Raw genomic sequence first — 11,576 nt, forward strand, 5'->3', positions numbered from 1 at the left:
GTTGCGTTGTAGAAGGGTGGCTTTCTATTGGTGCAAATTCATGTCCGTTTTGCGTCCCTTCTCCCTCCGCTTGCGTCCGCAGATGAGCTATTTGGAGCAAGGGGAAGAATGCGCTACAGACATCTGCAAAGGATGCATTCTGGGTTTTGTACAAATTTGTGATCGCAATCACCCAAATGGAAGAAACAAAGGAGAGCTTCAAGATTGCCGATAGGCTGATGCTCGGTATCACTCGGATACTTGGTGTGTATGATTGTGATATGCATTGAGAGCGTTAGCTAGCAAAGCATTGAATTCTGTGAAAAAATAGATTGTAATAAATGTCATGAACTTGTCCTTGCTGGGACAGAGAACATGCCTGGGGTGGTCGACGTGCGTTTCGCAGAAAGAGAGCCTGCAGAGAAGAGGAGTTTGCTGTCATGGGAGCAGGTGGGAAGGAAGATGCATGGTAGATGTCAGATATTGATATGGCAGTACTGTATACTTTTGTCATGTGTTATTCATCTTTTGTGTTTATTTGCCAGAAAAACACATGTATATTACCAGAGGACCTGAGAGACTTCTATCTGACAACTGATAGCTTTACACTAACATGGAGCGTTAAACTAGACAGTAGGTGTCCTGATGTGTTCTGTCTGCATTCACAGTTTTCAAAAGAGAAAAAAAAAGTCTGTTTTTATTTAAACTATTTTAAAGTAATGTTGTAAATGAAAATAGCAGCTTTTCTTATGTTCTTGGCACACAGCCCTCACTGTGTGGATGTGCTGTCTTTCAGGTGAGTGTGTTCCCTTAGGATGCATGATGATTAATAGTGTGGCCAGACTGTGCCCGCTGCTCCAGCCCGTGTCACTCTTCTCTCTGCCCAATGCGCCATCACTCGCTGACCTAGACTGGGAGGAGAGCGGAACAGAAAGTGGTAAATATTCACCTGCCGGATCCTCATGTGGGATCCTCAATTACAACACGTCACTTTCAATTACGTTTGTTTACAGTACGTGTGCTCAGTTGTGCAGAAAGCAGGCTAATGAATGAGCTCTTGATTGGACCGTAAATATTTATTCAAGATTCATTAATGCTATCTGTCAGGGTCGGCGCGTGTGCCCGTCTCACCTCATTTCGACTCCCGGAGCCGCATCTTCGAGCTGGATTCCTGTGGTGGGAATGGCAAAGTGTGCCTAGTCTACAAAAATTGCACTCCAGGTGCTCTGCTTGTGTATTGTATCTTATAGGTTATTATATATATATATATATATATATATATATATATATATATTTAAAAAAATATTTTTTTTAAATCTGAGTTCCTTAAGTTAACATCCTTGCTTTTTTTTTTCAGGTGTGGTTGCTCAGAGGAGTGAAATATGGTTTCTAGACCGCTCTCTGTGCTGGCATTTTCTGACCACAACCTTTACCTCTTACTACCGACTGATGATAACCCATCTGGGTCTGCCTGAGTGGCAGTATCACTTCACCCCATATGGCCCCAGCCCTCAGGCTAAGGTAGTCAAAGTGTCTAATCCTTTTTTTTTTCAGAATATGTGCTGTGACATAAATTGTATTTTTAATATTTATTCATATTATTAACAACATGTGAGACCATTGCAGTTGTATGAATACATTTTATTCAGGATGATTCTTTCACAGTCTACTACAATACTGGCAAATGTAACATTTTAGTAAGTTAGCACAGCACTGAGTTTTAAGTTGCTTCCAGAGAGCATAATTATGTGCATAAGGTGCCATACATTCCACAGAATCAGATATAGCATTGCTGGCTCGGTTAGTAAATTAAGTAGTATTTTCAAAACACATTTGGTGTGGGTTTGTTTTTTTGTTTTTTTCCCCATGTGTTACATGGATTATGTTAAATTATGTATATCTTGGTTGCTGCTGCAGCAGTGGGCATCCCTCTACCAGCCTTTGACTTTCAACTGTGAGCTCAGTTTGGCGGATCCTGCTGGGGATTTATATCTGAACAAGCTGGATCCTTCCAAGGCTTTCAAAGGCAAAGCCAAGGTCCCAGCCACCAAGAAGAAGCAGTCGACACAGTGCAACTCAGGGGGCGCAGCCAAGGGCCAAAGCAATGCAGGAAGACAAAGTGGAGCAAAGCGGTGAGAAGGTACCCGTACGATGAAGACATTTCCAAATGTCTCCAGTTCCCTCAGGAGCTGGACTCAGTTTGTTGGACTTGGTGCTGTTTGACATGTTTGCCAAGGCTGAGTTGATATGTAGCCAGGGTTGTTGCTGGCTAGACACATTGGAAAGGTGATACAGTTATAGTACTAAAAGTGTTGAAGGCAAAAAATGTTTCTAAATTTTATATGTTTGAGGAGACGATGGCAATTTCCATCACACCTGGCTTAGATGGTTAAAAATGAATCCCCCTCACATGTAGAAAGACACAATCCTGAATTTTATCCACCTTTGGATGCCAAGTGTTGCCAGAGTAATTAGTCTTTGAATTAACAGAGAGTTGTATCAGTGTATATTCAGTACTTATAAACTCATTTAAGGTAATGTTCACTACTGACAGCTTATGGTTAAAAAAAATCATATAAAATCAAAGCAGACAGATGTACAATATAACTGTACCACTGCTGTAACCAGAACCAGAGTTTATTAGTGCTGCTGTTTTCAGTGGGCTTGATTTCTGAATGCATTATGTAAATTCTACATGCAGCATGTAATACTGTAAAGTGCGGAAATGGCTAGATAACACATCTCTTTATATTAATAACTTTAAACTTAAGGAAACAAGAAGACTTAATGTAATGCTGTGTAGCTCACACCCTATATGTATTGATAATTGACAGGTTGAAAACTAACGTATAGGACTCAACAGATGCTTTTAGAGCTTCATTATCAAACATTAAGCCACATAAGTGTGAAGACAAACGTGACCTGTTACATTATAAAAGGACTACTAACTGGCCATTGTACTACTGCAGTGCCTCATGAATGCTGCTCTGTAATGTAAACTTCAGAAATGAACACTGTTTCTAACACAGATTATTCATCATGAGTGAATGAATATCAAAGGTATATTTTAACAGTTCAGGGCCACAGTTGTACAGCGGTTAGCACTGTCACCTCACAGCGTGGAAGGTCTCTGCGTTCAAATCCACAGAGTTTGCATGTTCTCCTGTGCCTGTGCGAGTTCTCACCAGATATTCTGGCTTCTTCCACAGACATTCACATCAGATTATCTGGTGACTCTAAACTGGCTGTAGGTTGTGAATGGTTATCTTGTGTTTGTTTCACATGATTTCTACTTTAAGTCTTCGCCACAGGTATGTCAAAACAACAAACCTCTATGAAAGCCAACAACGTAGTGCTTGCCCTAACCTGACGTGCGCCTCCCTTCATAAGCAACTATACATCGCACCAGATGGTACGTTTAGTACCACTGATTCCTCTTATGCATGTCTGGCTACGTTTTTGTGGCTGGCACTGCATCTAATAGATCAGGACATGATCACACGCACAAGCCTGAATACCCGCAACAACATCAGCCGCATACGTAGGTAGCCCCTGTCGACCCTACAAAGAATCACCAGAGAAGTTTAATTCAGCTAATACCCCTGCCACAGACCCCACCTACCGATTCTAAATTGGGTAAGATAATGGCTCTTGTAACACAAATATAAAGCTCAGTAGACCCAATCTCACATCTACAGTTTTGGTTCAAGTACTTTTTAGTATGTACTTTTTGTCTGTAGGCTGCTGTGCACAAGAATGCTAGAAAGAAAAATGTCTGTATTTGGTTTTGTCGCTGTCCTTTCAAGCGGTGAGGAGTCATCTCCTACTGTGTGTTTGGTTTTCAAAAAAATATATGATCCCAGTGTATGGGGGCTGTTTGCTTCTCTTTGCACACCCTTAAGTTTTTCCACAGTTGTGGAAGTAGTCCCCTGTTGAGTGTTAAAGTGAATGATATTTATGTCTTCTAAGGTTACATAAGCTGCTATTGCAGTAATAAAAACAACATGAGTGAGCGAGTGTGGTTTTGTCAAATTTTCATCTCTAAAGTGACCGTATGTTTGTCTCAAACCTTTTTATTGTAGCGTATAGTAACGAGTACAGTGAGTCAAAATGTCTAATAGTGTATATTTTATATGTATTGTAGTCTATCATTTACACTAACTCTAGAAGAATAATTCAGGGATGGGCAATTAATTTTCCCAAGAGACCACAATTAGGGCCTAATTGTAACATCTACTCTTACCAGTAGCAGCTTATAAAGGAATAATTAATATTGAGCAGAACTGAGTTCATCTTATTGGTCCAGCCCTCCACAACAGTCTCAGTTTCCCATGTTGCCACTTGGGAAAATTAACTCACCACACCCAATTTAAGTTGATGTTGAAATTGTGTAAAACACGGTGAGCATTTTTGATTTGAACAAATCTTTATTTCACTCCCTGTTTGCTAATCATCCTCTGTCTCCCATCTAACAAGTTAGTTTTGGGCTTTTTAACCCTTTACCTTCATTGAATGTTGCATCTTCATAGAGCTATTCACTTAGCTGTCAACTTAGCTAGGGTGTCACACACACATATTTTCAATGGTATTTATCTCTTTATCCAGAGGGACAGCTTCTTCAACCATCTCTCCACCCGCTTTAGAGAGGTGTGGGTGATGCAGTTCCACAACAGCCTTGTATAGCCCTGCTCCAAGGACTCCTCCAATAGGGGGGGCAACTAGAGGCACCCACCACCATCCGTTTCCAGCCCTACACAGATAAAGGCAGCAAACCACAAAAAAGTAAATAGTTAATTAATAATGAAAAGTAGTTGGGGGGGTTTATTCTTGACTAATCCTTGATTAAGGTGGAAAAAGCAAAAGAAAATGATATGGCCTTTTTGTGTACCTGAACACATCAGATCCCCAGCCTGCCATGGCAGTGAAAACCCTGGGTGCGATGTCTCTGGTGGGGTTGATGGCATAGCCACTATTGCTACCCAAAGAAATGCCAATGAGAAGCACCAGGAAACCCGCAAATGCAGGCTCACTTCCTGCTGGCGCTGGTTTGTTCTTCTGGTCGGATAGAGCCATAAGGCACAGTAGTAGCATCGCTGTGCCAAATACCTTCCCCAAACACACACATAGAACAAAAACATCAGTCTGGAAAGATAACCGTGTAGAAAGCCATCTAGTAAAGGAAATCATTCATGCTGATTATGTCTGATGATGGAGAGTTGTAACTATGAAGCTTTAGTTGACTTTCAGTGCTACCTGGTCAAAAAATCCAGCTATCAGAGAGAGGTATGGAGCAGGATAGGTGGCAAAGATACCAGCAGTGGCCTTCTCACCAGTCACAGTCAGGTTTCCTCTACAGTAGTCATGAATGGCTTCTGCAAACGTATCAAACAGATAAATCGTGATAGTTGTGTGACTCCAAGAAATCGCAGCAATACTTCAGTAACAGTGCCTCCAGATCTGTATGAGTTGTTTTCCATGTGGTTTTTATAATACTTTTTCTAGGACGTTTGCCGCTTAGGACACATGATGGTGCAGTACAGCATGGTTGGCCTCTTCATAATGTGTTCCACATGTGTAGATGCAGAAAAACATCAGATAAGCTTTAAATTTAAATCATGCATGGGCCGATTTCCTGAGACTTTGCTTCTTTGTTTTTGAACCTTCAAGTGACCTAGATACCTATTTTTTCTTTTTTAACACATACTGTTGCGTTTCCTCACCATAGTAGACAGCATAAATTGTCCCTGCTGCAAGAAATGACCCCAATAGCTGTGCCGAAATATAAAGAGGTAGCATCTTCCACGGGAGGCGGCGAAACACACACATTGTGAATGATACAGCGCCATTCATATGAGCCCCTGAAACAGATCAAAAGAGCAAAATATGACTGCTGAACAACAATTGGAAAGCATTTCATAGGTTTTGATGTCATCATCTTTCATACCCGAGATCTTCCCTCCAACATGAGACCCCATGGCAACAGCCAGTCCAAAACCCAGGTTGATGCTGAGGTACTGTCCAAAAGCTCCCTGACCAGTCACTACCTGGGCCACAGACCCCAAGCCCAATGACTGGAGACAAAGAGAACCCATATATCATTTATGCAGTCAAACATAGAAACAGATTACAAGAAATACTTTCCAGGAAGCTTATTTCACAATATAAGAAATGTTTGAGGCAAACTGTGATTAAGTGCTGGCAGCCAGATTCTTTTGTAATCGACAATAGCAGTTTCTCACTGTAAAAAATCTTATAGTGTAACACTGTCAGCTGTTTGGTTGCTATTATTCTGCCACTTTAAATCTAATAGTAATGATTGTAAAACACCTGTAAAATATCTCAATTTACTGTAAATATTTGGCTGTAAAAACAAACTCATCCTGAGCTCCTTGTCTTTTTGACATATGACAAGATATCAGCTCATCACATGATTCTCCTACTCCTTGCACTGCAGATTTATATGAATGTCAGTTTATCAGCCACCACTACACTGAATGCTGCCAGGATGCAAGGAGTTGGACCACAGTTACAGTCTTGAAGCAACATAAACATAATTTCCTGTACAACTTTTCCCTCTCCAGCAATGGAATTGTCTAACAAAACATTTTAAAAAATCCTGTGCACCAGCTTGATATGATGTAGGGAAAGCCACTCAACAAATATATAGTGTGCATCCAGAAAGTATTCACAGCCTTTGCAAAATATTTTGTTGAAGCACCTTTGGCTGCAATTACAGCCTCAAGCCTTTTGTTTTTGGTGAACCAGCACTCCTTATTCAACTTGGTGGAGCTTGAGATACTCTACAGTCATTTTCAGACAGGTTCCTTCCCTCTGGCTGGGCTGCTTAAGGACATTTGCAAAGCTGTGCCAAAGCCGCTCCTTTGTCATCTTGGCTTTGTGCTTAGGGTCGTTGTCCTGCTGGAAGAGAGCTGCTTCGCCCAATCCAGTCCAGAGCTCTTGGGAGCACATTATCATCCAGGATGTCTCTGTATATTGCACATTCATTCATTCAAGTTCCTGCTGCTGAAAAACATCCCACAGCATGATGCTGCCACCATTTTACTACTGAGTTCAAATTTTATTTCATCAGACCAGAGGATTTGGTTTCTCATGGTATGAGAGTCCTTCAGGTGCTTTTTGGTATATCCCAGGTGGGCTGTCATTTGACTTTTACTGAGAAGTAGCTTCTGTCTGGTTACTACCACACTGGCCTGATTGGTGAAGTGCTACAGAAATGGTTGTACTTCTGGAAGGTTTTCCTCTCTCTACAGAGCAACACTGGAGCTCTGTCAGAGTGACCATTGGGTTCTTCATTAGCTTCCTAACTATGGCTATTCCAAAATGGAATAACCTGGAGCCAGATAATTGAGGCTCTGTGCCTTGAAACTGTCCTGTCTCAGAGGTCTCCAGACAATTTCTTGGACATCATGGCTTGGTTTTTGCTCTGACATGCACTGTCAGCTGTGGGACATCATACAAACAGGTGTGTGCCTCTCCAAATCACATCCAGTTGGCTGACTTTACCACAGGTGGAAGTTGTCGAAACACCAGTGGAACATCAGAGGCTCAGTGGACACTCAATTTTGAGTGTCACAACAAAATGTGGTGAATACTTATGTACATGTTATAGTTTTGCTTTTTTATTTTTATATCTATTTATAAACATTTCAATATTTTTTTACCTTTGTCATTATGAAGTATTGTGTTTAGAATTTTTTAGGTGAAAAATGAATTGAATCCATTTTGAAATATCACTGTAACATGACAAAAATGTGGAAGTGTTGTGAATACTTTCTGGATGTAAACAAGAAGCACTCTGAGAGTTTAAACCTCCACAACGCAGCTCACTCTCTGGGCAGAATTTACTTTTAAGAGAATGGTATAATTCAGTTTATTTTCTTTGTTCGCACACATTTTTGTTCTCACATGTTTTAAATCTGTATACGGTACTACGGTACTATATGTTCACAATACACATCACACTTGTAAGCGTCATAGTTTCTAAGTTATAAGGTTTTTTTGTAACTTTTCAACCGATGAATAATTTAAGTCTCCTAGAAGGCTTTAGTGAATGTAAGCCAAATTTTAATGGCATGTTAACATGACCTTATCTACACGCCTAGAAAGTGTTATCAGAATTGAGCTGTCTTGCTTATAGACAGATTGACACGCACCCAAATGCTACCAAAAGAATAACCTCTCTGACGGAGGTAAGTAGCAAAAAGTTACGTTTTTTGGGAGGTTTTTTTTGTTTGTTTGTTTTAATTATTTCTAGAAGTACCTTCGTTTCTAAACATACTGTATAAGTAACATTTTCTTTCTTACTTAAAAGTTAAAAGGCTGAGTTGCACAATTAATTTTCATTTTAATTATGGTACTGCACAAATGTAAAAGACACCACACTACTGAATTATCTTGCTTTTAACTCAAGCGGCTATGTTATCAGGGTAAAAAAAAAATGCTGACACTGAAAAACTGTAGCCATTCTATCAGGAAACAGGAAAAGTCTGGTTCCCCCAACAAAGTCACGAGTATTTTGTTTCTGTCAGGATTCCGAATCACAAACACAGTAAGTGCAATTCTTTTGTGCTCACATTCAGGCATTTACGCTTCCCATGTTCATCATGTTATAAATGCATGTGTTTTTCTTCCAGGCTTCTAAGTAAAAGGTTTATTGTAACAGCTGACAGCTGACGTGTGACTTCTGGAAACCTCTTCAGCTGGCTTGCTGCCTGACTATTACTCTATAATAATACTAGACTCTCAGGTTCATTCACTGAACCTGACAATGTGACTGTTAATAGTGCTTATGTGTGTGTGTGTATTTGGGAGAATGTTGCAACTTATCAGGATAAAGAGCACGACATTAATGATTAATAGCATATGGGTGCTACAGATAAGCAATTAGATTCTAAACAGAAAGAAGACCCGATAAATGAAAAGTCAAAATGTCAGCGGAATCATGGATTTGAGAGGTGCTTTTACAGTTTTTAATGAGATATTACATATTATTATTTGAAAGCATATGACACTTCAGAAATCTTGTGATAATACTGTATTCTTACCATCATGACATATGTGCTAAGTGATTCAGCAAGTCCCACACGAATGAGTTCATTCTTTAGCCAAACTTTGGATCGAGTTACTTTACCTCCCCTCTGCTGAAACACCCTGGGTTTTACTGACTGCACCAAGTCCTTCATTTCTTCTTCTTCTACTTTTTCTTCCTCTTCTTCTTTCCTTCCAACCTCAGGACTTTTTTTTACCCTTTTTGAATGAGAAAAAAAAAACTACACATTCAGCCTTGGTTGAAAAATTTATGAAGTGACTGGCACACAGTACTTTGCAAACAAGACCAACTTTTTGTCTCCTGACCTCAAAAGTTCCCCTTTTTCCACTCACTTACCTAATTGTGTTTCTCAGTCTCTCTTTGTCACTCACATCCAATGGAAGTTGTCCACAATTTAAAGGCTTCAACACACTCTCACCCACCTCCACCCCCTTCTTCTCTCCCCTCCTCCTGGAAATGGCCAAAGATACAGTGACACACACCCCGCTGTGCTTGATTATCTGTCAAATTTGTCATAATAAAAACACTTTAAATACATCTGTGGAGTACTTTATTCAGAACTGAAACTCATTACAAGTTAACTTACTAAAAGGCTGAATAAGATGTTTTTATTTTTTTTTATATTATTATTTATGGCTTTTACAGCAACAAAAAGTTACCTTGAAATTATTATGTAGACTTTTTTTAATTGTTCCATGTTGTTTTGTGCACATGTTCTGTATACTTCTGATTATATGAAATGCACTTTACATCTACACTTACACTTCGCACCTTACATTACTGAAGTGGGGTCAAAACAGCATAAACTATTGGTTGAAGCAAGGCTGCTACAGTAACACACTATCTGGACTTCATAGCATTACAAAGTCCATACATGCTTTTTCTCTCCTAAATAAGCAAAAGAAACACAACAACAAAAACTGAAAAGTAGATTACGATGGCTACAACTTTGGAAGTTTGTAGGTGATAAAAGTTGATCAATACACACAAACAATTTCCAGCTGCAAAATCTGATTTTCACCAATACTGGTTACTTCAGTATAAATGTCGTATTTATTGATTTCAGCTGTTTCAGATTTGTTTATTTTATTGATCGCACAAAAAAGGGTAATTCAGCGCCCAGCTTGCTCACACAGTCATAAACAACCTAACCAAACCTGAGTCTGTAGTAAAGGACGTGACAGTGTGGACTGCCATGAAATTTTATGTTCATGTTCCCTGAAAAGTTAATTGTAATGTCTTTGATCTTTGAAAATAATGCTACGTTTGTTCAATCTTAGTATGCTTAAATGTGCACTCAGCCTGACTAATGATGTTTATAGTTTAGGGCTGCAATGATTCATTGCATAATTCAAATAACTCAATGATAAAAAATGTAAAAAAAAAAAAAAGTCCTCGAGGCAAATTTTTCGACGCTTCGTTTAAATTCTATATAAACGTTTCACCCACATTTGGGAATAAAATAGACCTGCGATAAACACGTATTTAGGAGCATGTATGTGAATACAAATACAAATTTTGACAACAATAAGCCCAGGCAGGCCCTGGTTTTTAAAAAGAAATACTGATAATATCCAGATGAACTGTTAATTTAGTCTGATACCATGATTAAATTAGCCCACTTTCTATCACTGTGGCCCGTGACACCAGCAACAAACAGCGGTGAGTCTAAAGGGGGGCATGGGTTGTCTGCAGATTGTGTCAGAGCTCTGTGTGCGGGCAGGCGGAAACCATAGCTTTATTGCTGGCGATAAACAAAACATGAACTGAAAAACAGACCGCTGAAAACAGAAACACACAGGCACAATTTGAGGGTATGACGCGGCAGAGAGCAAAGGTAAACACAGGGGAGTAATCAGGGAGTGGAAAACAGGAGGGAGACACAGCTGGGAGGGATTAGGGCTAACGAGACGGGGAGCGAAGCTAGACACACTGACATCAGCCACAACCCTTCAAAATAAAACAGGAAACAATTCACAAAGACACAGACTAAGAAATGCAGACTTACACAGAGGGAACACACGGGCAGAAAAAACTAAGCACAGAACTAAACCTAAACTAAACATGAGGGCATAAGAACTAAACCCTAAACTGGAATAAGCTGGAACATAGAATAATAATAATAATCAACACAGGATAGCTAAAGAATCAGAACATAAATTATAATACAGAAGAATACCAAAAACATAAGAAACAGAAAATGCTGGATCAGAATGACCCAGAACCGGGACAGATTGTTCAAAATGCTGCTGCTAGGCTTCTGACCAAAACATCTAAGTACTCACATGTGACCCACTTATTATTTAGCATACAAGGCTGAGACCTAAGGGAGACAGAGCTGTTGCCACTGTGTCTCCTTGACTGTGCAACTCTCTCCCACTGAGCATAAGATCTGTGGACTCAGTAGTCTCTTTTAAACAACAACTAAAAACACATCTTTTTAGAATTGCATTGCATTAACTTTTGTCTGTTTTTGTTTTATAATTCGTTATCTCTGTGTGAAGCACTTTGTGATCTTTTATCCATA

At 39.6% G+C, this 11,576-nt stretch overlaps 2 protein-coding genes and 1 long non-coding RNA gene across 3 annotated transcripts; 2 read left to right on the forward strand and 1 right to left on the reverse strand.

Moving 5' to 3' along the window:
- Window positions 1–60: 60 nt before the first annotated feature.
- Window positions 61–3,992, forward strand: tpgs2 (tubulin polyglutamylase complex subunit 2). The gene is made up of 7 exons (XM_026168540.2): window positions 61–243; window positions 350–429; window positions 525–612; window positions 776–916; window positions 1,087–1,200; window positions 1,337–1,500; window positions 1,897–3,992. Exons 1-7 carry the CDS (start codon window positions 177–179, stop codon window positions 2,113–2,115), a joined length of 873 nt encoding a protein of 290 aa, XP_026024325.1. The 5' UTR covers window positions 61–176; the 3' UTR covers window positions 2,116–3,992.
- A 394-nt stretch (window positions 3,993–4,386) lies between these two features.
- aqp7 (aquaporin 7) lies at window positions 4,387–9,508 on the reverse strand. The gene is made up of 7 exons (XM_026168542.2): window positions 9,386–9,508; window positions 9,045–9,246; window positions 5,924–6,050; window positions 5,700–5,837; window positions 5,233–5,351; window positions 4,868–5,085; window positions 4,387–4,729 (listed from the first exon to the last, which is right to left on the reverse strand). Exons 2-7 carry the CDS (start codon window positions 9,180–9,182, stop codon window positions 4,543–4,545), a joined length of 927 nt encoding a protein of 308 aa, XP_026024327.1. The 5' UTR covers window positions 9,183–9,246; window positions 9,386–9,508; the 3' UTR covers window positions 4,387–4,542.
- Window positions 8,462–9,586, forward strand: LOC145428940 (uncharacterized). Its single transcript, XR_013909294.1, has 2 exons — window positions 8,462–8,548; window positions 8,634–9,586. It is a non-coding gene; the product is annotated as an uncharacterized LOC145428940 (long non-coding RNA).
- The last annotated feature ends 1,990 nt before the right edge of the window (window positions 9,587–11,576 follow it).

The sequence above is a fragment of the Astatotilapia calliptera genome, chromosome 5 (genome assembly GCF_964374335.1).
Source record: "Astatotilapia calliptera chromosome 5, fAstCal68.1, whole genome shotgun sequence".
NCBI lineage: Eukaryota > Metazoa > Chordata > Actinopteri > Cichliformes > Cichlidae > Astatotilapia > Astatotilapia calliptera.